This window comes from Manacus vitellinus, unplaced genomic scaffold, assembly GCF_001715985.3.
Source record: "Manacus vitellinus isolate BGI_N305 unplaced genomic scaffold, ASM171598v3 scaffold_1_pilon, whole genome shotgun sequence".
Lineage (NCBI taxonomy): Eukaryota > Metazoa > Chordata > Aves > Passeriformes > Pipridae > Manacus > Manacus vitellinus.
Genome location: NW_021939396.1, coordinates 16880969 through 16908403, shown reverse-complemented (window position 1 = coordinate 16908403; position 27435 = coordinate 16880969). Strand labels below are relative to the sequence as shown.

Below are 27435 nucleotides of genomic sequence, written 5' to 3'. Positions count from 1 at the left end.
ATTTGCCTTTTGCCTTTTGGATTATTCTAGTGGTTCTGTACCAATTAAGCCCTTTCTGCAGTGCTGAACTGGGACTTAAGAAGCCTTGGTTCTCCAGCTCTCCAGCTGGCTCTCTGGGCAGAGGAGGTTTCTCGATTCATCTGTAAAATGGGGGCACTGTATATTCCATACAGAGTTTTGGCATCTATGTGCAGGAGACTTCTTGAAAATACTATGTATTGTGCCGTTCAGCATCTCTTCTCAATGGAGATGGAAGAACTTTCAGTGCTATGGGTTATACACTGGGTGTAGGTGAATAAAAAATACATGTGTTAGGTTGTAATGCTCTCATTCACAACAATGGCCAAAATGCCTTTGAAGTGCAGCTCAGTTAATGGCAATAGCTCAGTATTTTCTACCATATGTAAAGGTGGGCAAATCTACACACAAATAAGCAGAGAGCTCTTTACAAGTCTTTAATATGGCAAGTCTGCAAAAGTATTTTAACTATGATTTTTTATTTAAAATCTAATTAAAACTGCATTTTGGCTCAGTTTATACAGTGGACATTGCATTTCATTTGCACAAATATTAACCAGGTTCATTTCAAATAAGAGTTCTTGTATTGTTTGGTTTTATGCAAATTTATAACACCCACAATTCAATTTAAACTGATAAGAAAATCAGAGTAGGCTTACCTCCCTGCAGTCTACAGGACTCTTGACCTTGTGAGGACTTATAAGCATAAAAAGATATGATTAAGAAGAATCCTTTAAAAAGAGTAAAAATTATTTTGTATATTTGCTTTCAGTTACAAAGCCTCCCAGATCTTTAAGCCGATGGATTTTCATATCTATAAATACATCTACTCTCTTAACCTCTTGCTAACCATCAGTTGCACACCATAGACTGCATTTGGCACCAGTGCAGTCACTGCAGCCAATTTGGCCACCTCTGGGACACATCTATTACTGCTGTAGAGGTAAGAGCAATTCATTGTGAACTGAGGCCCTGTTGTACTCAGTCCTGTGGAAACAGGTAATAAGAGCGGACAGTCCCTGCTCCAGCCTGGACTCACACCCACCACAGCGCTCCCACCCACATGGTGATTCACATGACAGTGGCAGAGAAGGGTCCGATCCTGTCACACTGGAATGAAAAGAGACCATAACCTGCATGGCACACCTTCATATCGCATTTGGGAGGGAGTAGAGTTTGTCAAAGGAAGTTAAGGTGCTTAACTGACATACACCGGAGATCTGAGAGGAACAAAAAAAGCCAGAGAGGAGCAAACTGCAGCTCCCTGGAAGTCCTGCTCAGCTGCTGGTGCTGGTCGCTGCTGGCTCCGTACCGTCACCCTCCCATCGCTGCCCGCTCTGCCACAGCTCTTCTTGAGACGGGAGGTGAAGCTGGCCCACAGACCTCCTGGGAACACAGCTCCTGCCTCTCCCTGCATCCTCCATCACCTCCAGTGCTTTCTGGGGACCCCATGCCCACCCATCATCACCATGGCTGGTGCTGGACCTGGCACCATCTGCCCTCCTGCCCTGGCCACAGCCAAACTGGGTCAAGGTGAGGACGTGGTACTGAAGTGGTCACGCTTGTGATGATGGTGAACAGGGGCTCAACACCCACCTGCTGCCACAGCACTTCCCCAGCTGCCTGCTCACACAGCAGCCCTGGCTGCTCCCATTGTCCTTTTCTCTTTTTTGTTCTGGTTGTATGGAGTTGGGTGGGACACATGTGCAGCCAGGACACGATGGAGGTGTGAGCTGGGAACAGGCCGACCCAGGGCGGCCCTGCTGCCTACATGGGCTCCCAGCTGCGGACTAGGGGCTGTGCAAGAGCCAAACACTGGAACCAGTGAGGAGCAAAGAGGCCCAGGACAACAGTGCTCAGCTTCACAGACTTTTATTTTTCACTCTGTACAGAACACGTCTGCGATTGTAATAAGGCATCAAATGCACTATTGAACAGCTCACGATGGACTGTGACGTTTCGCCCTGTTGTGGATCAAAAAGGAGCTTTACAAGATTAAACCAGTTGCTTTCCTAGTCAGTAAACTTTATATTCATCGCAGACAGATTTTTAAAAGGATTACAAAGACTAAAAAACTGTAAACACATAAAAAACCAGCAGCAACCCAGCATAGCTTCCTAGGAGAGAGTCTTGGACATTTCTGTCATGGGGCTGAGTTCAGGTTGGCAAGGAGCAGGTGAGGTTGGCTGTGCCCAGGAGCCATGCAGGGAACCCGCAGCCTGGGGGCTGGGAACCACATGGCAACAGGCCTCCATTCCAATGAATATCCATTCCAGCAGATGCCATGCAGCTCCCAAATGGCCAGCCTTGGCCACATGTGTCTGATCAAGAAAAGGGAACTGAGAACACGGGTTACCGGGGAGCTGTTTGAGCAGCAGGGAGCCAGATGCTGGCTGCCTTCCTCCCTGCAGCACAGGCACCTCCGGCGCCCCTCTGGTGGGAAGGCAGAGGCCAGAGCAGAGCCCAGCCTGCAGACATGTCATGAGGTAGAAAACTGGAAAGTGTCACGTCTGGCAGTTAGGGTTGGTCAGAAATGAACTGACTAAGGGTATAAATCCTGATGCATTTCTGGGGTATTCAGAAATCTGTACTTGGAATCCTGATAGTTTAGAGGGCACCTAAAACCCAGTTGGTATATGCCAAAATTTAGATCCCCAAAAAAGAAAGCTCTCCAACGATCCCTGTGACAGCTTTAGCTCAGGCAATGAAAAAGCACCAACAATTCTTCCCACACCTGTACCCTTAAAGCACTTAAATTTTGAGCAGGGCAAATCAAGTTGTGAGGGTGCATGAGAGGGCAATCAGTGTCCCTTGGCCTCAGCCTTTGGTATGGCCTCGTGTGAGGTCCACTGGCTTGTCCACTGGCCAGTGGGCTCATACATTCATTTTCCACCATCGGTCATCAGACAGCAAGTGCTTTGGTTTCTGTCGCACCACACAGCACGAGAACCTGAGAGTCCAGAGGTTTTATATCGCACCACCAACTCACACCATGCTCTAATTTGTAAAGGTGATCAGAGGAATGTCCTGAGAGTTTTTATCTGCTAAATTCCTGCACTCTGAAGGCCTTCCTTCACGTCTTTCTTAGTACACAGTAACACCAAAGTGAAGAAACTCTGTTAGTCCCATTGTTTGAATTTTCTTACTCCTCACACTCCTGCAGAGTATATATAGATTATTAGGTTGACTAAGGTTTCCTTAAAATGCTCAGAGAAAATTTCAGGGTTCATTAAAGTATTGCAGGCTCATGATCTGTGACAGGCATTTTACAAAGTGTCAGAAAACTTCTCTCTTGATAATAACATACTGACAGTTGGGGAAGAGTTCGTTTTTCTAGTGCTAATAATCAGCATTAAGGCATGCCATGGTTCCTACAAGAAATCTGTGATCCGTACAGCTTTAGCTGTCATCTTTCTGCAGTAATGGAATGTACTCCAATTTCATGCATATGTATCATTAAAAAATAAAAATAATAGCTCTGAAAACCACCACCCTCAGTTTTAGAGCTTCTGTCGTGTAGGTGAGAACAGTGATTCCCACTAGGATCCCAGGCAGGTGAAAGGGTTTTCATCCCCCATGACACCCATCTGCGGCCGCAAACTGTCTTGCTCACTCCAGCTCAGCACCATTTACCCTCTCACTTGACAAGGCTTTCCCTGGGTCTGTGGAGGCCATGGCCAACCCCTTCCCATCCTCAGGCCAGGATGAGAAGCAGTGCTGTTCCCAGCACCCCACCTCAAGACATGTGTCAAGCCCTGCAGTCAGCGTCCACATACCCACCAGCAGGCAAAGGTCAGCTAAGGGGGAACTCTCCTCCTGTGTCCTGCTTCCTAGGCTATTTCCTTCCTCACTCTCACTGATCACAACAGGCTGAAGGCTTCTTCTTACATCTGAAAGATATTCCAGGTATTTACTCCAGACATTCAATCCTGAATCCCTGATGACATATCCAGAGGGATGTAAGCTCTCCAAAGACAACTGTGGACATGCTGGTCACTGTTGAGTTACCGCCTGTGAACACGCCGTGTATCATGACATAAACTGGGAAAATCATCTAATAGGCAGCAGTACCTCCTAACAAGGCAGCTCATTTAATTACCCAGTGACACTGAACAAAAGCACCGTCTAGAGCAGCATCTCTTTTGCAGGGCCAGTGCCAAAGCCTGGGTACCACGCTCTGCTATTTACAGTGACCAAAGGCATGAATCTGGAGCAGTGCAGATCCTTGAGTCCTCAGTCAAAGGCCAGCAAGCACAAGGGACTGAACTGGCTGAATGCCAGACTTGGGTGCTGCACTCATCTCCTGACAGAAACAGTCAGAAAACAGGGAATGAGCAACCAGGTGGCAAAACAGCGTTCAGTCTCTCCGAGTGAAGAACCCACGTTTCCACCATCCACTTCTTATTCTGAACTTTGTGCTGCCACATATTCCTGGGTAAAGTGAGCACAAAGGACATCTTGTCACCCTTTCCCAAGAGAACTCTTCTCTTGTATGTCACAGTGGGGAAAAAAGTATAATTGAAAAAATATTTAATACTCCTGATATTTGAAACCTAACTCATGACTGAAAAGGCTGTGACAGTGAATCACATGCTTCTACTAAGACTCTGCAGAGACTGTGCAGACAGAGCTCTTCACTCATGTTTGGTTTTGTCAGGGACACATACATATATAATGACAGACATGTTAGGAGGACATATATATATTAACCACTGTTCAATAAGAAGTGACAGTGGTGCATAGGCCAATTTTTGTTGGTTTTCTCAACACTGCAAGAACACACCTTCAATGTTCCACAGAATCTGCTGATGAAATAGCATCAGTGGTACAGGTTTTTAGCTATGGTGCCACAGAACTGTTAAAGTAACATGTACCCTTGATCATCTATGTTAAGTGAGTCTCATGTCAGCCAGTAAACTGCCTGATACTTAACCTTTGTACTTCCCGGTGATTTATTTTTTACAAATAAATTGGGTTTTATTGAACGAGCCTCAGATAGCTCCTTCCTGACCTTTCCTTGCTGGTTATGAGAAAGCTGACAGCCTAGTGACATAAAACTGAAGTTTCAGAAAGGACTAATAAGATGCAGACAGCCCCAGTATAAGCAAAGCCCTGCAGCTGAGCTTGAATTTCTTCTGGCATCTGTATTGAAGGAGAATCAATCTCAGCATACCCATGCCTTTTTACTCTTTGGGTCTTTTGAGACTCCAGACAAGAGCTCTGTTAATTCAAGTTATGGCAGTTTTCATACAAAGACATCTGTCCACCAGGAAATAAACTTCTTTTATATGGGTCACTATAGCTATCAGAAGTTAATGACTATCAATCATTGCTAATCTGAAATGAAATGGAGCCACTGACCTCAAGCTGAAAGAGCCTTTTGTCTCCTACCAATACCATGAGCCATATGGTTTCCTGCCCTTTGCCTCTTATTTTATATTTTAAATAATCATCACTAATTGTACAATTGTTTGAAAAGATGGCAGGGTTATGGCAAGTCATGACCAAGTGGTGTTCTTTCTTCCCTCAATAGAAAAGGGATCAGTTGAAAATTAAAGAATAAAAAAGAATCTCTTTAATGAAATATTAGCCCTGATATTTGATTATTGGTCCTGCTTCTTAACATTCTATCAAGTAGACTGTTAATAATCCTGCAATAATTAACGGCTTCTAAAGTGTCAAGGTCATTCCTGTTCTATATGGAGAAATAAGAAAACTATATAGGCAAGACACCAGTGGAATGTTTTATATTAGGATAAACGAGTATCTGAGGAACCTACTTATCACAATTTTTTTTATTCAGTGGTTTTCATTATTTTGTATCATTTGTATTTCCTCTGACACATTTCCTCTTTACAAGTGCTCATATACTGCAAACATTTGATTATAGAGCTTAAGATAAAACCATTCTTGTCAGACAAACAAACTGCATCACCAGCTATCTTTAGCTGCATCTGCTTTCTTTAATGAAACTTATTTTCCTGTAGAAATGTTGCCTTAAAAATCATGACTACACTAATTATCTATGGCAAGCACATCTTCCTCAACTAATGACAGCTCGAGCATATTATCATTTGCTCCAGACTTCATTCTGAAATTGAAAGATCCATACAGCTTTGCAGACTCCTTGGAGGATGCAAACCTGCTCCTCCGGTACAGCTCCCCTTTCCACATGGACATCATCAACAGGCTGGAGAGCACCACGCCCCCCAGGGTTAAGAGACACAGCCCAGCGATAACACAGCGGTCCAAATGAGCACCAATCCTGGCGCTCTCGTTCTCCAGCCTCTCCATCTCCCGGGCAGCCACAGTGTTGGGATCCACAGTCACATCTCTGGGTACCACGTAGGAAATTATCACCAGCAAAATGCCACTAACCAGGAACAAAATGGCACTAATGAACCCATAGTCAACGGATTTCCCGGCTGCCGCCTCCGAGGCAGCATCTTCCTCCTCGGAGACCAGGGAAGGAGAATCATGCACCCATTCAGGTGGCAGCTCCCTGCAGGAATGCTGCTGCAGAAGGGCATCCTGGCAATGTCCACCTGTAGGACTGGGGGGACTTCTTGCATGCTCCAGATTTACATTTTCATCCACGTAGGTGAATGATGTCTCGAGTTCCTGGGCACAGCAGCAGGCTTTCTTCTTCCCTCTGTCCTCCTCCCTGGGCGAGTGCTCGGGTGGGTGGCAGGGCTGGGAGCTGCTGGAGGGTGCAAGGTGCTCCTGGGGTGAGGTGTCCAGGGATGAGGGCTGAGGTGCCAGGGGGGGCTCAGCTACAGGGCCCGTCTGCAAGGGCTTGCAATGCCTTTCACAGTGGAGGGCTGCTCTGGGGTCCACCTCACCCCCCTCATGCTGCTGCTGCTTGTAGGGAGGGGAGGGCAGGCTCCAGCTGGTAGTGGTGCCCAGGGGCACCTGTCTGCTCTCCTTGGCCAGGTAGAGAAGCTCCATGCAAGCCATCAACCTCGTCCCGGTGAGCCTCGACTCCTGGGCTACTTCATCCTCCAGCAAGTGCTGCCCCTGACCTGCAGAAGCGGCTTCCCGGAGCTGCTGTATCCCAGAAATCTTCTACTCTTTCACCAACGTTTTGTTAGGGACATGGCTTGTGTCAGCTGTTAAATGATTAAACAAATCCTCTGTGACATTCATTTTTTTTTGGTCTGCAAATGAAATAACAGAGGGGAAAAAACCCAACAACGAAACCAAACCTGACAACCTCATGATGACATATTAATAAACCAAGGAGCAGATAATGCAAATGCAATACATCAGCCTTCCTCTCAACTGATCAAGGGGAGATGACAAACAATGATTGTTTTAACCACGCATTTAAAATTGCAATCCTCTTGCTGATCCAAAATCTATTAGGGAGTCTAATCAACCTTTGACACCATTATCCCATTAAGGCAATAAGTCATCTACAAAGCACAGGATAACCAGAAAAACTGTGTAAAATGTCAGAGAAAAGAGACGTCTGTTGTTTTAGAAGCAAGTAACTTCCCCACCCCCTTCCAAAAAAAGAATTTTACAATCAGATTCACAGACTAATTAGAGAGAAACATGCAAATCCCATGTAGCTCAATAATCCAGGATCTGTATTCTCCAGTAGAAATCTGATAATCCTATGGGAAAAGCAGTGCTTTCCTATAGCAGATCTCCCATTCGATTAAGAGCTTTTGGAATGAAATTATGCCTCAAGGACTGATGACTCAAAGACGGATATTACTTCTCATCTGCAATTAATTCGTTATTACCCCCTTCGCCGGCGCCCCATCCCCCCCGAGGCCGCCCGGTGTCACGGGGCGCAGTCTGCAGCCCCACGGATGTGTTGCATGCCTAGGAAACACATGTGCGCCTACAGCACATACGTGATCGCTCACAGCCGCTGCTCACTCACGCTCTTCTCGGGACCTCAGCGAGAACCGGCCACGCTGGGGAAAGCGATGCCCGCCGGCGCGGGGAGCAGCGGGATCCACCCGCCACCGAGTGACCCGAGCGGTACCGAGGGTACACAGGCACACACGCACAGGCACACACGCACTGCCCGGCAGGCAGGAGCACGCCGCCTTCTCCTCCTCCTTCTCCCCGTGCTCCTCCTCCTCCTCCTCCCAGCGGGGCTCTCACCTGCCCGGCACACACACACTGACACACACAGACACACACTGACACCACACTGACACACATGACACACACTGACACACACTGACACACACCGGACACCTAACCTCCCGGCCGCCTCCGCCCCCGCCGGCGCCCGCCCCCCGCTATGCCAGCGCGCGGGGCATCCCGGGCGGCCGGCGCCCGGCCCGGCCCGGCCCGGCCCGGCCCAGCCCAGCCCAGCCCAGCCCAGCCAGCCCAGCCAGCCGGGCAGCGGCGGGGGGGGCGGGCTCTCTGCGGCACGCGGGAGCTGTAGTCCTTGGGCGGCTGGCGGGCCGCGCCGCTGCGGCAGCGCTCGGAGCAGCGCCTCGGGAGCAAGCGCACGGAGCCGCGCCCGCCCCGCGGGCTCCCGGCGCTCAGCATGTCCCTGCAGGGACACGCTGCCGGCGTTCCAGTCACCGCACCGTCCCCTCCCAGCGCCCGGTTCCTGGCACGTGCAGCGAGCCCTGTGCGTGTGACTAGCTCGGTCATCAGCCAGACTTGTTTTCCATGGTCACGGGAGCTCGCGACTTACTCCAGGGAAAGATAAAAATCAGATTCTCAAATGATAAGTGATAAAATCGGATTCTCAAATGGTCGCAGCACTCCCGGACCTGAGACTTCAAGAGACGTACTCGCTGCTGCAAGACTTACTGGAAGATCGCAGAAGCTCACTCCATGTTGGCAGACTCCACACGCTTCCCCTGGCCGGCACAAGTGACTATTAAAAAAAAAAAAAAAAAAAGTTGCCAAGAAATACATAATGAAATGAATGAGCATTTAGTACAAACCTTCACTGACCTTTCTTGATAGTTCTTTATCTGAAGTGATAAACTAGAATATGAAAATAAATTGTGGAGGAGCAGGAACTGGAGGTTTATCAGAGCTGGATACTATGTGGTTGGAGAAAGACCAGTAATGAAATGAATGAGGAGCATTTATCAGCCAGACTACGGGAGCTCGCGACTTACTCCAGGGAAAGATAAAAATCAGATTCTCAAATGATAAGTGATAAAATCGGATTCTCAAATGGTCGCAGCACTCCCGGACCTGAGACTTCAAGAGACGTACTCGCTGCTGCAAGACTTACTGGAAGATCGCAGAAGCTCACTCCATGTTGGCAGACTCCACACGCTTCCCCTGGCCGGCACAAATGACTATTAAAAAAAAAAAAAAGACTGTTGCCAAGAAATACATAATGAAATGAATGAGCATTTAGTACAAACCTTCACTGACCTTTCTTGATAGTTCTTTATCTGAAGTGATAAACTAGAATATGAAAATAAATTGTGGAGGAGCAGGAACTGGAGGTTTATCAGAGCTGGATACTATGTGGTTGGAGAAAGACCAGTTTCTGGGGGAACAAAGAGCATTGGCGGAGGGACCTTTCTAAGGAGCTGAAATGAGGATGCACATGGGAAGTAGAAGTGAGCAGCACTGGCCTGCATGGCAGCTGAATAGGAAAGCAGCTGTGTAGGAAGGCAGGGGCACAAGATGGAAAGTGAGCTGGGAAGGAATCAGAAGAGAGAAGGACAGACTGTCTGAAGGAGTTGTCCTGACATCAGACGACGGGGTGATTCTGTGTAAGGACTCTTAGCCAGTTCTGAAAGAATGCATTAAGTAATTAAGTCAAAGTTTTGAAGACATATCCTGCTGAGACGCAAAAGACCCAGCACAGAAGATTCAAATCTTTATGGCAAAAGCTCCCCTGAATGTCAAAATTGTTTGGCAGGACATGGTAATAACAGGGGACCTGCAGTGCCCATCTCACAGATTGCTCGATGCTGTGGGCTGCTTTGGACAGCATTTCAAAGCAGCTCCAGGCAGTGTTTCCATTAGCAGAGTGCAGTTTCAATGCACTGAATAGTGTATTATTCACTCTTTGAAGAAAAATTGTAAGGAGAAAATTATGGAGTTGCAAAAAAGGAACAGGCTGTCCTTGGAGCTTTTTGTAATAATGCCCTCTTTGAGATAAATATAAAGGAGAAAATAAAACCTAATCAAAGAAACAAAGAAGCTTATCTGTAAATTGTTCAAATACTTTAAGCTAAAAGCAAAGGCAGAAATAAACTCTCTTTAAGGCTATTGTACATTTCCATTTGAGAAGTAGCAGAATATGAACATACAGATGTTAGTGACTGACACCTCAAGCTGCACCTACCACATCCAATAGACAAGTCTTAACTAAGTGACTGATGGGACAAAATATGGTGCTCAGCCCCAGCAATGAAGCCTGGAAGGGCACAAGCACCTCTCCTGGGCCCCAGCACAACCTGTTAAGGCCTTGGGTGGGCACTTTTTTTCTGGTAGCTGATACAAAGACAGGAAACTCTCCGCACACAACAAATGTTGTTCTTTCAAAACCCAGGAGATACAGCATGTATTCTGGTCTGCTTACCAGGGCCTTAGTTAATTGTTATTTAACCACACAAATGTCTTGCTGCTCTGCCACCCAATCCTGCCTGTTGTGTGCCAGCATTTGTTGGGCAAGTATATTAATTTGTTGCTAATAATTGCACTCCCACAAATTATGGAGCAAACAGAGGGAACCACATCTCTACTAAGCCAAGTGTTGTCTGTTCTTATGTTGTATGTTCCCATGTGATGCTGTGTAAAAACCTTTTCTGCCCGACGCTGGGCGCTATATGTCGCGGTCCGAAGAGGGGACAGGACACGAGGAAGGATGCAAGCAGAGTTCTTCATTCAGGCGTGCGCCCGATTCTTATCTGTCCCACCAGGGAAAGGGGGCAGAACATAAGGTGGGGTATCAGACAGACAAACGGGGGAGCAAATCAGAATAGGGCACAGGCAAAAGGGGGAGGAGTGGGGGAAGCAGGGAGCAGGCAAACTCATGGCAAGCCTGGGCGTGTGCAATTGTGCACTGTGTAGCGTGAATACAGTGAAACCACATAATAACAGTAAAGTCCATATGAAAGTCCTGCCAATTGCTGTATGCTTTTCTCCATGCCTGGAACTGTTCCCATCCTGAATCGTGTTCCGTCACAATGCTGCCCCTCCTTTGCCTAGTACAGTGCACACACTCTTATAGCAAAATCATTGTCTAGCCACAATCCATAATACTGACATTTCTTTTTCATTCTTTGGATGCAACGAGTTAACAGGATTTTCTTTTAAAGAATGTGATTGTTGCCAATGCTCGGAGATGTGGAGGTGGTGAAATGAATGCATAGCAACACATACTCTGCGAACACAAGTACAGTTGGTGAAAAGATTAATCAAGTAAGGGCAGAGAGTAAGAACATTTGTCACAGAAAAAATGGCTACATAGAGCTGAAAATCAGAGTGATGGACACACAATGGGACAGGAATAAAAGACTGGAGTAGACTGTCAGGGTTGATGAGTCTTATTCTCTCTGCTGTAGCCTACCACATCATAAAGCCTTTTCAGAGCCTGAGCAGGGCTATGATACCAACACTGTGAAAGTAGACTGATAAAGGTGTCTCAGTTGAGATACATGCAGTTAAATTTAAACCATGCTCTGGACCTGCTTGGAAGCTCTCTTCCAGTTGACCCACCTGTAAATGAATATGTGAACGAGATGTATATGGCTTTTCTGTTCTCAATAACCTATGCTCAGTATAAGACTGGAAGGAGGCTTGTGAGAACCTAAAAGCTGTTTCACCCTTTCTATTTGAAGCCTTGCTGAGGGCCTGACCAGACCTGAAGGCATCAGAAACTGGAACAAGACCATTCCATCATGGTCTGATGAAGGATGAGTTTAGAAATATTCTGCTTGCGCTTGCCGTTACCAGTTCAGTGCTGCATGGGGTTCTCAGTAGAGCGTTCCCCAAACATTTTTATTCTTTTTATTCCTCTCAGCTTCATAACATGTACACAGTCCTTCAATGATCTCGTGTTCACAGAATCTTCAATTCCTTGCCTCACACAGTCACAGGACCTTGAGTTTCCAGTGGTCCTTTCCAATGCAAGTGTTGCAACTGCACAGCTTCTAAGATAAAGGTGCACTCCAACCAGTGTGGCCCAGAGCATAATATATTCAGAGAAGTCTAGAGAGAATATTGCATAAACTTCCCATTTCCACTTGAATAGAGTGGAAGGAAAGGAAATTGTAAGTTAAGTAAAGGAAATTGTCTAGGGAGGCAATAACATGGCTCTGCAGAAAAATTTAGAACCTACTAAAGAAATATATGGACCTGTGTACTGATCTGTGAAAAATAACAAAGGTAATAGAAGGGAATGAAGAGGTAAAGCTAAGCTTATATATAAGTGCAAAAGAAAAAACAATATAATTTTTTTTTTTGCTTAGAGAATATAAGTATTCTGAGGATAATGAGCAAATATTTGGACAACTCAGTATGAAAAGAAGTATCCAGCATTTCTGTGTGTTTAAAACACATTACTGTCACAGATTTATTGATTTATAAAGCAAAAGTAGACAGGAAAGCAATTTAATTCTGCTTTGTTTGCTTCACTAATGCACATCCATTGTGCATTAATAAAAGACACAATAAGTAAATAATTTTACAGAGATAAAAGAAACTGTAGATGTGTGATATGATGTTCCAGAATTGCCAAGTCTAGATTAAATCCTTGCTAAAGCCTTCTGCTTCCCATGTCTGAGTAAGTGAAATCATGGTTTGGATAACTGGAGCTCCTGAGGATGAACAAAAAAAGTCACACTTGATCTTAAAACAAAGGATCATCTAGAGGAGCAAAGAGTGGGAGAGTAGTGTTGACCACTTGAAAAACATGTTTTTTGTAGCCCAGTGTATGAGCTAACAGACATGAAGGACAGGTGAGATTTAATGGGCTGTCAGGCTGATGTCTGCTCCCCAGTGCAGCACCTGTGGAGCCTTCACTGGCCTCAAGAGCACCAACAGGGGAAGGAGCAAGTCTGGATGTCCCAGAGCTGCTGTTTGCCACCTGCTATGCCCACACCAGTGACTTGATCTGATGACCTGACCAACCCTACTGCCCCAAGTTTTGCTCTTCATCCTGACCAGCCTCCCTGCTTTCCTCCTTCAGGAGGTCATACTCAGCCATTTTCCCTCCTGAATCCTTAAGCAACTGAGCACCCCTGTCCCAACAGGCCTATCCTTGACTGTGCTTTAATTTTTCTAGTGTCCTACTGACTTTTTCACAGCCCTTTCTCAGCAGTCTGGGCTCAGGTTGCACAGTGGGACATACCTGAGCTGGCCCTGCTGTGCCTAAAGCAGACTGACTGCTTAGTGCCAGGTACCTGGATACCACTTAAATGCCTAAACTTTGGACACCAGGGTGGAGGAGATGCCTTCTGCCTCCCTGCATGCCTCCATGAGGCTGAGCACTGAGCTGTGTGCTGTGCTCTGGAGGAGCCTTGGCAGTGCCCAAACAAGTCCTCCTTGCTGTAGACCTGGTATTGCCGCATGTCCCCACAGGTGTCTGCCCACTGATGGGAAAATACCATCACTGTGCTGTGAGAGCCTTTATTTCCCACCATGGTCATACCTGAGACATTAAGGACACATTTCTCACGGGTCACCCCATAGATTGAAGGCTACAGCCCTGAACCCTCTGTGGCTGCTGATGCCAGGTGTCACGCACATGCCTGACTCCGGTCGTTGGCTTTTCCAGGTGCATTCCTGGAGGGTTATTCTCTTCATCTTCCTGCGTACTTGCATTGAAAGACAGATTCACCCCCAGTAACCACATGGTAGATCTGGGAGTTGCAGTGCACCTTTATTCAGCACAGACCTAAAAATGCTAATTATGGAATGTAGTAATTTAAAGGAAAAGTGAGATAATAGACTACCTTGGAGGGAAGCCCAGCTGAAACTCAGAGGCTGCTTGGGGGAGAAATAAAGAAATCACCAAGGAGATTTTAAGCAAGGGATTTAAAGGACAGAGGATAGTGCAGAAGAAAAGGGGACTGCAGCATAACATGAGAAGATAATAGCTTGACCCATAAACTAGTGATTTTTCTTTATACTGAATCTGGAAACAAAAATTACTCATAGCTGTTGCAGTACACATAAAACTGTGGGTGAAAGAAGAAAGTGAAGGCTGCAGTTTCTGACAAGGCAAGGACACACAGCCTTCAGTAATATATATATTATTGGTGACAGAATGAGGTTTTATAGAAATTATCAGGAATAGTACACAGAGATTCTATATTATCAGCATGTATTGAAGAGTATCTTCAACTGCAACAGAAAAGGTGTGTTCACATTGAGAGATAATGCTGATGATTTATGGAATTTACCTATATTAAAAAGACTAAACATAAAAAAATAGTAGAACTGTCTTCTCCTGGTGGTGTTTTAATGTCCACACACTACAAAGTACATTAAAAAGCTGAAATTAGTATTCCCATTTTAAAGGCGAAGAAAATGAAACATGGGAAACTTGTGTAATTTGTCACAAGCCAGACAACACAGAACCAAAATCAAGGCATCAAAATTAAGATGAAAGAACTGGGCCTTGAGCCTTGTTCCCCTTTCCACCCATTTTAGCCAACTGAATTGGGCAAGTAGTGCCATAGGAGGGAACTAAATTCTTCATACCTAATTAGAGGAGAACCACTGTCATGAGGGAAGAGAGACATGGAGCTATTTTTAGGTCAAAAATCACAACATCAGAGTAACATATACCAGAAAAGTGCATCACTGAGGTTTTGAAGCATTGCTACGGTCCATGCAGACTCCTAATGGTAGCATTTGTAGTTAAATTAGCAGCCACAACAACCCATATTCAAGAGGGTGCAAGGCAGAGCTCTCCTCTCCTTTCTCTTCCTCTTTTCCACAGTCCCTTAAGCTGAGTATCATGCTGAATGTGTGTGGAGCAAAGCCTTGCCCATGTGTCTATTCCTGGCCCCATCCCAATCACTGTAGCATTTCTGAAAATTATTTCAACTTTAAAACAGACCAGGATTTCTCACTCTCCTTCCCCAACTCCTAATAATATTAAGGTTCCCTATAGAATGGTTTCTGCAAGGAGTGGAAAAAAAACCCTAGTGAAAAATAACAGCCTAAAACCTGGGGTAGGTGGAAAAAAACCCAAACAAACCAGGAAAAATAAGACTAATCACAGTAATACAGGCCCTAACGGATCTGGCAGACTTTTCCAAAGGGCAACATTTCTTGTACAAAATTGAAAAACAGTTTGAACAAAGTGCTAGAAAATAAACTGCAAGGAGCAGTCCTTCTATGGGGCCACATGAATGAGCTAGACCATCTATCTAGACATTTTCCTCTCTGACGTCCAGTGATTCGATCCTGTTTACTTTCCAAGGGGGTGTGATCAGAGTTAAACTAGGAGGAAAAATATTTCATCTTTTTAAACAGACAGACTTTTAGTGTCCAGTCTGTCCCCTGAATTTTGAGAATCCAACTTGAGGTTTTTAAACAAGACCTCTATTGATATCAGTGGCAGGCATTGCAGACCAAACACCCACAGAGCAGTAAACATTTAATTCATCAGGTATGGTTAAAGTTGTTAACATTCTTTTTCTTGTCACATAGCCACTGTTCATATTCCTAAGGTCATTCTGTTTGCTGTCCTCCTTTGATAGCCTTGGAGGAAGGAGTAACATCTCTTCTTAAGGCTGAGTTTAACAGGTATCTGGAATCAATGGGGGAAAATTAAAACCTGACTTGATGGTTTTGCTTTTTTTGAGTTAAGAGGCATGGAAGGAAATATGATGTCATCTTCTATTTAATTGCAATGTGTTTTGAAGCCATATATTCAAATAGGGACAGCACACTATGTTGGCTCCTTCACAAACAGTCTTAGAGTCACATGCTGCTACAGAAAATGTTTTAAACTTTTTTATTCTTGACTCATCAGAGTCATTTTTATCTGGTTACTATGTTATGCATGCAAAAGAACTGCAGTGATAGTAAAATCTGCGACATGCAGGCAGGACTGTGGGTACTGTATTAAAAAAAAGCAGTCACTTACTTGAGCAGTTGAAGAGGTCCTAATACATTATTTATGAGAAATCAATATTTTTTGTAATAAATACATACACATGTCTATCTATCCCTTCAAGAAAACAAAGATGTGTCTATCCCACTGTTGGTGAAAAGCAGAAAGCAGGACCATAGAGACATTAGTTCACACTGACTACTTACCAACAGTTCCTCTGTCAATGTCTGGGGAGCCAGCACAGACAGGATGGGTTTTGCAGGAAGGTTGGCTCTTGAAAAAGAGAAGATAATTTTTAACTTGTAGCAAAGACCTGGTTCCTGAGCAAACAGATCTCCATCACACAACCCTGAATGCTATTTCCATTCTGATGGGGTTTATTTCAGCGTGAGACAGATATATCTGGTGAGAAATGCCTTAGTGTGAGACCTCCTTAAATGCAATCAGAACAAGAATGTTGGTGTGGAGGAGCCCAGAAGAGGACTACAGTGATCTAAGCACCCATGGGGGAGTCCCTAGAGTCGGGGTGGGGGGACGGGACAGTGCCTGGTCAGACTGAGCAGGCAGCTTCTGGGTGCAAAGGGATCCCTGCAGATAGAGAGCTTCTCCTGTATGAGGGGCATTTGGAGGTGGGTGAGCAAGGAAGGAGGATTTGCTCTTTACTGTGTGCTAAATATATTACTGTTTTGTCTTTCCCTGAATAAAGGGAAATATATGTTTGTACATTTTCTCATTCCTCATGGGTGGGGAAATCAGACCTAATGAGGGTATGGATTTTCTGGCACTTCTTGGGTGGGAATTCCAACTTGGTTTAATCATTTGCCTCAAGAGATGTGAAATACGTTGATGCTACTGGTTTCTGCTCGTATTAACCACCTGGCTGAGGATTATATGTACACATTATATTAAGGTAATAAGAATTTTTCAGTTATTCTCACTTCTGAGGCATCCAGGCATGCATACACACATATACACTCACAAGTAGTTATATAGAGTTTTTCATGGAAAATGGGAGGTTTGGAAATGAATCTCCACTCCTTTTACTCCAAGTGACACACTCTCTCCCCCGCACAATATTATACATAAAATGAACCATGGAGAGCTATTTTCCCAAGCAGACAGAAATGCTGTATTTTGAGGTGGGGAATTGCATTTCAAAGCCAGAAATATGCATGAAAGGTATTTGTACATTGCCATCTGGACAAGTTTTTAATTAACATGGAAAATAAAAAAATTAATAGAGGGACTAATTTCTTCACATTCAAAGGCATAATCATGCAGAGGAAAAAATACCCATGGTTATACTTCCAAAGGATTAATAAAGAGCATCTAACATAGATTTATAAAAATGAAATTGGACTAAGAAAAGAATATTTAAAACATTTTTTTTAGCTTTAATAATTGATTTATCAAGTTAGAAGAATTCTGTTTTCTTTAAGGAAAGATAGCAGGAAAGGATAATGGCAGTAGGTGAAGAAAAAATTGTGTGTGTTCTGAATGAGGGATTCTTTCCTCCTAATCAAATAATAGATAACTTTGGAGGAGGAAGAAAGGAGAGGGTATTGCTCTGTTTTGGTGCACACAATATAGGAGTTTAGCTATCTATCCATTACAGTGTGATCACCCTTTTTGCTACCTAAGCATCAGAAGTTAATAAAACATGGTTACACTGGAGACTGAGTTTTCTGCCTGTGTGCTGAAGTTTTGAAATATAGGTGTGTGAGGACTATTTAAATTGCATTGCTTTGCAGTCTTTGAGAAATATTGTCGCTTTTCAACTACTGATCTGCTTCTTCATCTGATTTTCTTGGGGTATTTTTAAACCAGTAGCGTTTACATCCCTATTTTTGGATGATAGGAGAAATCAAAGGTTACTTGTGACCATGAAAGATTTTATTCAGTTTGTCTCAGAACAGATATGTCCTTCTATATCCGTATATACCCACATATCCTTCTTGTCTGCTGAAACTTATTTCATGAGTTCCAATCTGAGAGGTTGGTTTTACATTCTGTGGTTTTGCGCATTGCTACAAATCTGTCTTGTCTTTTTCCTTCCTCATCATTTTCTGTAACAATTTTCTTAATGCTTAAATGATGTTCATATCTTGGAATAACAAGACAACTCACAGTTGAACACAAATGATACACCTTTTTATGTTGAAGGAGAAACAAGCAACCAGTAACTCTGCAAGTGTGATACCAAAGGGCAGGGAACACATGTCTCCCATTGGGAGCAGGAGCCAACTGATTCAATGTGAGTAAATGAATGAGGTAACATCTGGACTTAAAGTGATCACTATCCAAATTGGCCAGAAGTTGGGACAGGGGGAGAAAAGACTATGGCTCTGATATTTTGGTTGCTGTAAAGTTACTTCTTTACTCTGCACTAACACCATTCCTTAAATAACTTAATAAGTACAACATCTATGGCAAAGTCTAAATTTAGGATACATACTTCGAACATCAAGACAATGAGTGTTCAAGAGAAAATCTTATTTTATTCCTAACATTAGTCAAGTTTGAAAATGAAATTGTGTCTACTTACCATGTTAAACCCTATAAAATGTAGTTCATGGATTAGCGCAAGATGTTCCTGTGTCCTCCATATGTTCCTCCCTCCTTGAGTATGTTTATTCAGTGCAGACAGCTAAGACTCTCTTCTTTTTCCTGCTGCAAATTTCTGACTGTATTTTAAAGTCTGGATTTTTCCCTGGCTTGCTCTACCACTCAACATCAAAAATGATCTCTTTCATTGCAATTATTCAAGTGGATTCAATGGAGTCAGGTTTCCCATTCATCTGACTAAATGTGGAGCTGTGCAACAGAGACTTCTCTATTTGAACCAGCTGTCTTGAGTAGGGTTGTAATTGTGAAGATCAACTCAACACAGTCAACAGGGTTAACAAGATTCATCTGACCAAATGTAGGCACTAACTTTAGAATTAGGTGAATAGTGCATTAAACTGTTGGCTGTGATGGTTGCTCACGTTGCTCTGTCACACACTGGCATTCTCTCTATAAAGAGATGTGTTTCAGTTAATATCACAATAAATGGGCAGTTGTAATTGGTTTTCAGGGGGATTATGGTAAAAATCCCATTTAAAAAATACTACCTGCCTCCTTGTCAGTAAGGCTCCAGAAACCCCATGCCTGATCTAGAGTGAGGAGGTTTCAGTTTCCCTCATATCTTCTCTTCCTCATGGCTCATTGGTTTTCTCTGTTACTCTCCCCTCTGCTTCTTCCATGCTTGCCTTGTATGTTGAAAATGACTCCTCATATGTTGAATATGATTTTACAACAAAGAAAAAGGACTGTTTTCACCTCTCTGAGCCACCACTGCCTGACAGATGTTTTTGCTGAACTTATATGTGTTTCTATCCAATATCTGAAGCATTGCTTTGAGTAAGGGACCCGGTCTTCTTGTGGGACTGCACCTGGAATACTGCATACAGTTCTGGAGTCCCCAAAATAAGAAGGACGTGGAACCCCCAAAATAAGAAGGACATGGAACTGTTGGAGCAAGTCCAGAGGAGCCCACAAAGTTGATAAGAGGACTGAGTATCTCCCATAAGGAGACAGGCTGAGAAAGTTGGGTCTGTTCAGCCTGGAGAAGAGAAGGTTGTGTGGACACCTCACGGCAGCCGTCCAGTATCGGCAGGGGCCTACAGAGAAGGAGGAGAAGGACTCTTCCTCAGGAACTGTAGGGATAGAACAAGGGGGAATGGGCACAAATTGAAAGAGGTGAAATTTAGGTTAGATATTAGGAAGAAATTCTTTATGGTGAGGGTGGTTAGACTCTGGAACAGGTTGCCCAGGGAGGTTGTGAATGCCCCAATGCTGGGAGTGTTCAAGGCCAGGTGGATAAGGCCTTGAGCAACCTGGTCTAGTGGGAGGCCCATGGTAGGGAGGGTTGGGACTAGGTGATCTTTCAGATCCATTCCAAACCCTTAACATTCTATGAATCATTTTATGAATCTATGATTCAGTGGTGAAATGGATGACAGTTCTTTAGAATCTAGAATTATGAATAAGAAATAGCAGTTTCACAACTTTGCAGTGAGTATATTTTATTGACCAAGAACTTGTGTCTTACTCACTGCCTGTTGAGACTGTAAATGCCTCAGGGCAAGTGTAGGGTTTGTGTTCTGCATCCACCTCATCATCCACATCCCACTGTAAAACATGGGTAGATGGGTGGGTGAAAGAGGGAAATTACTTGACTACTTTGCTTTCTAGGTTTATATTTATTCATCATTCTTATTTAATCCTTATTCTGCAGAGCATAGAAGCAGCTAGGAAGGATGTGATCAATACTCTCAGAAATTCACATGTAACTATAAACTTGCATTATTTTCTATTACAACAAAAAAGAGTGAATGGATTTTGTATGCAGATGTAAAGATGTAATTTTGGAGATACAAGCAATAAACAATGGAGATTGCCAATTAGACAAGGTGTTAAAACATATGTATAGCTGCCAGCATATATATAGTCTCACTCTACTTATGTGTTTAAAGTGCCTCTTGGATATGAGCCTAGAAATTACATTTCAAAATAAATGTTTTCTCTTATACTAAATTGCATTTCTGTTTAACAATATTTTTTTCTGCTTACAACTTTAGCTTTTGATTTTTTTTCCCCATAACCAAAATTAAAAATTACCATTTTGAATTATGAATATATATTGATGGGCCAGCACCACATAAAACTTACTTAATTCCCAACTTCAGTTGCAGTGGAACAGCAGCTTGATTTAACTTTTGTCTCCAGGGTCCATTCTAACACCAGTTACCAGAGAAAATAGCCTTACTTTCAGATGTTGAATTTAACTTTGCAAATAATGCTTCATAACTAGAAAGCAGAGGTAGGCAAGTTGTTACATCGTTCTATTCTGCCAGTCTACTCTGTGTAATGTCTTTCCATTCTTCTTTTGAGAATAAATTAACTTGCTATTGTGGAAAAATGTGTTTAAGTAAAGCTGATCTTGAGGCCATGAGGTTATCAGAATATTGTTTGAAAAAACTACAATGTAAAATTAAGCCACGGTGCTTGAATTCTTCATTTTGGACCATGCTTCTTTAGGAGCATGAGATGTCAAGAATTTGGTGGAATAATTGGGGTTTCAGAAAATAACTCTGTAGAAACTTACAGGAATATTCATCATATATTTAGGTAGGTGGTAGACTATGATTCTTTCAAGCCTCTTAGACACTTTAGAAGTTATTTTAAATAGATTTTATGATGTTTGATAATAAATAGGTTTTTTTTATGAAGGAACCCCTGTGTTTGATGTTGTTAAAGTGAATATATTTTATAAAGAAAGGAAATTGTAACCATTCTCCAGCTAGAGCTCCACTCAAGAACTCTAACCAGGTTTTTACCCTTCACAGAGAGGCATGCTGAAAATAAAATGGATCAATACTGTGCAGAGCAGAAGAAAAAGAACAGCTGTAGAGAGATACAGAGTTAAAATAACTTTACAGTGTTGTTCAAATATCTTTGAAGATGATGTTACAGGAAAGGACAGAATGAATCATTCAGGTATGTAAATACAGACTTCTAGCATTGGTTTAGATACCAAATAGGAAATATGACAGTAAAACCCCAAGTGTCTAGAGCAACAGCCAGGTGTAACACCCTAAAGCATCTAAAATGACACTAGACATCCATGTCTGGCAACTGAATCCCACCCAGAGAGCCTGCCTTGATTTGATAAATAATTCCAGTGTCAGTTTAGAAAACAGATTTAAGTAACCAGAAGATTACCTTCCAATGAGAGATCTTTGGTTTAAGGTAAAAGCAAGTTCTTGCAATCGTGTCAAAATGATTATCATTGTCTGAAGAGCTGGAGGAAATTTGGAGGCTGTAAAACCAAAAGACGAATTTAACCAGTGATGCAAGACATGCCTGGGGCCTTGATAGCATCCTCTGCCATTGTGACTGAGTGCCTGAACGTGCTCATGCTCTCCTTGCAGAGCAGAAGTCTCTTTTTCCTTCAAGATTTCTAAATTATTACCTTATAAGATAGGGAGAAATCAAAACTCGTGCTCAGAAATTATTGCACAACTTGATGGGCTGATGCAGTGAAAGAACAAAGCATGCCTAAGAGAGTGGAATTAGTCTGGCTGAAGGTTTGAACAGCTGTGAAAAAGATCTGTTGCTGTTGTTTTGTTTGGATGAAACATTTTTTCTTATGCTTTTAAATTCTTGTCAACAGCATTTAGAGTACTCACTGGACATACTACAGCATGGAATTTTAAAATGGGAATAAGTAATCACTGTCTTATTTTTTACCCATAATAGGGCACGACCCTCTAGCACAACGTGGGTTGTTGAGGTTAGGCAGGAGCCAGATGTGAAGGTCTCCAGGCATTATCAGTGTTGCAAAGGACTGGGAAAAAATCCCAGTTGGACAAGATGCATTGGATAGCCAAGAGAAACTTTACATGATGTAGAGGAATGTCATTCCCTCCATCTGCATGACTAGGACAAGCCATGTTTTCTTACGGGAAAGGAGAAAGGCCATTGGATCTTTGGCAATGGTGATCCAAAATTTGTGGCTTTGAAAACCTCAGTGGGACTTAACTGATGGCACAGAAGTTCACCTAGGGCAAAGTCTGGAATTATGTTAGTTGGAGACACCTCGGCTAGACAGAAATGAGGTGATGGGAAAAGGGAAGGGTGGGAACAAGAGAAGAAGGAAGCAATTCATGTGATTGCTGAAAGGATCAATATGATGTAGACAGAAATTTTCTTCCCACCCTTACTCAGACTGTCATGTTTTCCTCACTTCTCTCTGCATTTGACTTCCAGACCTGTAGCACATCTCACAAAAGATCATCCTATTTTGCTTTTCTATTCCTCTAAAATGGGAGGAATTAAGTGCAAATGCATGTTTTAATGTTATGTGATCATTCCAATGCCACTACCAATTTAGGTACAGTAAGTTGGCTTTTGTAATCTTCATGCAATGCTACCGGTGTGTGGATTTCTGGTTGTAATTTATTTAGTGTAATGGAGACAAATCAGGACAAAAAAGCCCAAATAAATGACTAACAGCAAATGTAGAATTCAAGTTTAACAAGTCTGTATTAATATAAATTCAGTTATTTCACTGCAGCCATTGAGTTATATGCCTAAATCTACATATTTCTTGTTTGCTAAGTAACCAATGATTCAAGCATGTTTTGATATTGGTGTGCTTGTCCTCATCCTCATTAAGCCTTTACAATGACATTTATGCCAATGATATGTAAAAGAGTATTATTCCATCAAAGAAGATATGTCATCACTACTGTTTAGTATTGGAATGTGTGGGAGTTTTCTAGTCCAGAAGATTTCATGTTGACATTTTTATAGGTAGCAAATTAATCAGGCAAAAGATAGAATGGCATTTAAAAAAAAAACCCAAACATCTGCTAGTGTTGTTATTGCCAGCTTCTAATTCAGGAATGACTAGTGTATGTTTTTCACAGTGGAAGATTTTATTTTTCAGTTACTGGGTGCTCTGAATGAATAGCTGAACATGTACTGCTGACATTCATTCCGAGCAATGGAAATGTCCAAACAGTAGTACTTCTATCACGAGTCAACCTTTCTTCTAATCCCCAAATCCACCCTTTGCCTGAACATTTATTCCACTGATAAGCTTGCTACTGAAAAGGGCAAAGCAAGATCTTCCTGGAATAAGAGGATGCTTATTGGTCACAGGGTGACTTGCATTTTTTCAAGGGTGATGTCTGTGCTGTGAACTAATCCCAAGGCATCACAGGAAAATTAGAGGTTGCTTTTACAAAGTAAAGAGATTATTTGGTCTGCTTGCTCATTTTTCAATACTGACACATTTGAGAATTAATAGCTTACTTTTAAACTTCCATCTTTTTTCCATAGGCGTTCTGAAATAGGGCTCTCTTCCTAAGATCTCTACAATAACATCAGAGATTGACTTTCTTGTAAAAAGGCACACACAGCCTCAAGTTCTGTCTCTAAGCCTTTTTTCCCCATGCCTGTGAGTACCTCCTCATATCTACAGTCAGTCAATAAGTACTGGTATTTTGGGAGGGTTTCAGCTGGCTTCATCTGGGCTGCACTGTCCCTGTTGTGCTTGGTGGGCTTCACTGATCTTACTGTGTGATAGTAGCCTTAGCTTCTGCCAGGAGCAGAAGTGGGTGCAGTGAGGAGCACCCTGTGCTGTGTGCTGGGAAGGGGGTGCAGCACACACAGCACTGTCCTGTGGGCTGTATATAGGAGGTATGGTGCTAAACAGGGAGAATCTGAGGTGGAGAGGAAACCCACAATATTGTTCAACACTTAGTCGTAGACAATTCATGTTGGATTAACTAGAGAGGAAGAGAATTCTTTATCATAAGATTATAAGAAGCAAAAAATAATAGACCAGCTGAAGATATGGGGAATGCTAGATGGCAGTGCCATTTGAACACATGCTACAATTATTTCTACCTTTTTGATTATACACATGCAAATATCAAAGGGGATATAATTTAGAAAATCACACTGGAGTGAGGTGACATTATGACCATGTTACTCTTCAGCTACTGCACAGTGACCCACGTAGTCTTCACACAAGTGTTCTGGGACACCACTGCAGCAGCAGCAGATGTAGGGTCCATGGACTTGATGCCCAGCTCTGGAGTAAGTAGCTGGTGAGGCATCATCACTATGTCATTTATGGAAAAGTTTTTCTCAACAGAGATTTGAGAGATACGTACAGCATGTTGGGCAATATCACCACATTTAGGCCTGAAGTTAATAGGTGCTGTCACGGCTCAGCAGCCCTGAATGGCAGCAGGTTGAGGAAGCTGATGATGGGCTTTGGTACTAGTTGGTTTAAAAAAGTTAACCCTATTAGAAATAGCCTTTTTTTTCTTACTTACATATTCAGGCAATGTGTACAGGCAATGAAAATATTGGAATATTGGGAAATGAAGCAAATAAAGAGAGATGTTGAAAATACTAAATTTATTAGTTAATATATTAATTAATTAAACATATTAATCAGTATATTAATTAGTTAAATTTTACATTTATTAGTGAATGCTATTTATTTTTAGTATTTATTCTAGAAAATACTATATACCAGTCATTACACTGCTAAGCTGAGAGGTGGGCAGGCGGGACGGTGGCTGACCAGCTTGGCATGGCATGGGCCAACAGGGAGGATGGAGCTGCGCAATCCGGGGAGCCTCTGTGAGGAAAGCAGGATCCCACACAGCACCACCCCAGAACTGTATCTGTAGGGATTGAGTTTCCCAGCTTTCATCTCCTTGAATCTGTTACTCCCATCCATCATCTCCTTAAATGCTGCTCCTCCTGTGGGATATGCCAACCCCAGCATGCCATCTGGAGCAGACTCTGTTGCCACCACGGCAAGCCTGCTCCCGGGGATGGAGGAGGAGTTTTCTTATTCCCAGTCCCTCTCAAGGAGCTCTGCCATTTAAAAATATTTTAAGCAGAGGATAACCAGAAGAAAACTGAGGACAGGAAGACTTTAACATTGCATCCTAAAATTGTGCAGTGACTTGTGTGAGCCAGTGCCAGGGCCAGTGCCCCCACTGGCACTGGCTGAGACTGGCAAGGGACAGCAGACCTCCACAATGGCCAGGGGCCAGTGCCAGCCGCAGTAAACATGGACTCTCCTCTTGCCCCCAAGCAGGACTGAAATACTATTTTTTCTCAGAGGATGACATGGTTTCAGTAGTCAGTGTCAAGGGCAAAATGGTAATATAGGACTATTTGGAAAAGTTATGTGAGAAGCGTTGCCTGCTTAATGGGCTTAATCTATGGAGAAAGCATCTGTCATTTATTTAAGATTCTGGCCTCTATTTAATTATGTTTTCAATTAGTTTGCTTCATGAGTACTTATAAATAGATTTTCCCTGAAAAATGTAATGACTTCAAGTGAGTAATAGATAATTCACTGACAAAAAAAATGAAATGGTGCCTTAAAAAAATTAATTGGTAATGAAATTCTTCTATTAAAGTCAGATATGAGACATGATTTATATATAATGCCATTGATGCCAAGAGAATATTCTTTCCATCTCTCCTGAAAACCTTCAGACTTGTGACTTGGTATCCAAATGCACACTTTACTGTCATTGCAAAAAGGAATCGATAGTAGTTCCAGCTTCCCGTTTTGATTCTTCCAGATAGAAATATTTTTTTTAAAGAAGAATGTATAGAATTATAGGATAGTTTGAGTTGGAAGCGACTTTTGAAAGTCATCTAGTTCCAACCCCCCTGCAATGAGCAGAGACATCTTTAATCAGATCAGGTTACAAAGCCCCATCCAGCCTGACCTTGAACACTTTCAGGGGTGGGCCATCCACCACATCTCTGGCAACCTATTCCAATGTTTTATCACACTTGTAAAAAAAAATTAGTTTAAAGCCACTACCTCTTGTCCTATCACTGTATGCCCTTGTAAAAAGTCTCTCCAACTTTCCTGTAGGTATAGGAAGGCTGCTACAAGGTCTTCCTGAAGCCATTTCCAGGCTGAACAACCTCAGCTCTCTTAGCCTGTCTTCATAGGAGACGTGCTGCAGCTCTCTGATCACCTTTGTGTCCCTTCTCTGGACTTGCTCCAACAGATTGATGTCCTTCCTGTGCTGGGGACCCCAGAGCTAGATGCAGTACTCCAGTTGAGGTCTCACCAGTGCAGAGCAGAGGGAGAGAATCACCTCCCTCAACCTGTTGGCCATGCTGCTTTTGAGGTAGCCCAGGATACATGCAGCTTTCGGTTTGCACACCGGCAGCTCATGTCCGATTTTGCATCCACCGCCCCCCCCAATATGTAATATATACTTATTTCCACTGTAAAACATTTTTCAGCTAATACAGATTAACCTGTATGCTGATGCATTACAAAAAACTTTCTTTATGAAATTAAGATCTGAATATAATCAGCAGAAGTTACATAAGTTATATATATATATATATATATTTCTTCTGGCAAAATCTACAGCTAAGTTAAAAGTTTTTTAGGATGAGAAACATTTTTATTGTAGAAAATTGTGAAAAAGCACTCTTTTCATTTTGTAAAAAGAAGGAAGACAAATTTGTTGCAGATAAAAATTACTTTCCATAGCTGGGTAAGTTGTTTATTCGTTTCTAAGTGACGGCCTTCAGATGGTTTTAAATTCTTCAGAGACCCCACCCAGTACTTGAACTCTCTCTTAAGGTAAATTTTAAAGAGTTTTTGTATCCAGGTTCATTTATTCTGGCAACCAGGGACATATACAAAGAGCCAAGTCAAAAAAACAAAACAGCACCCAGTGTTTACTAAAAGTTTGCTAAATTGCCTAAGTTACACAGATGTTATGTGACTGAATTAACTGAACACCACTGTAGTTAAAACCAAAGTTTAACTAAGGAGT

The 27435-nt window shown here is 42.8% G+C and overlaps 1 protein-coding gene across 1 annotated transcript; it reads right to left on the bottom strand.

The window, feature by feature from the left end:
- Positions 1-5798: 5798 nt before the first annotated feature.
- On the bottom strand, positions 5799-8038 carry TMEM74 (transmembrane protein 74). Its single transcript, XM_018075917.1, has 2 exons — positions 7884-8038; positions 5799-7127 (listed from the first exon to the last, which is right to left on the bottom strand). Exon 2 carries the CDS (start codon positions 6973-6975, stop codon positions 6034-6036), a length of 942 nt encoding a protein of 313 aa, XP_017931406.1. The 5' UTR covers positions 6976-7127; positions 7884-8038; the 3' UTR covers positions 5799-6033.
- Between the last annotated feature and the right edge of the window lie 19397 nt (positions 8039-27435).

Excerpts from the sequence above, each read along its gene's own strand:
- TMEM74 (XM_018075917.1), bottom strand. The coding sequence starts at position 6,975 with ATGGCTTGCATGGAGCTTCTCTACCTGGCCAAGGAGAGCAGACAGGTG.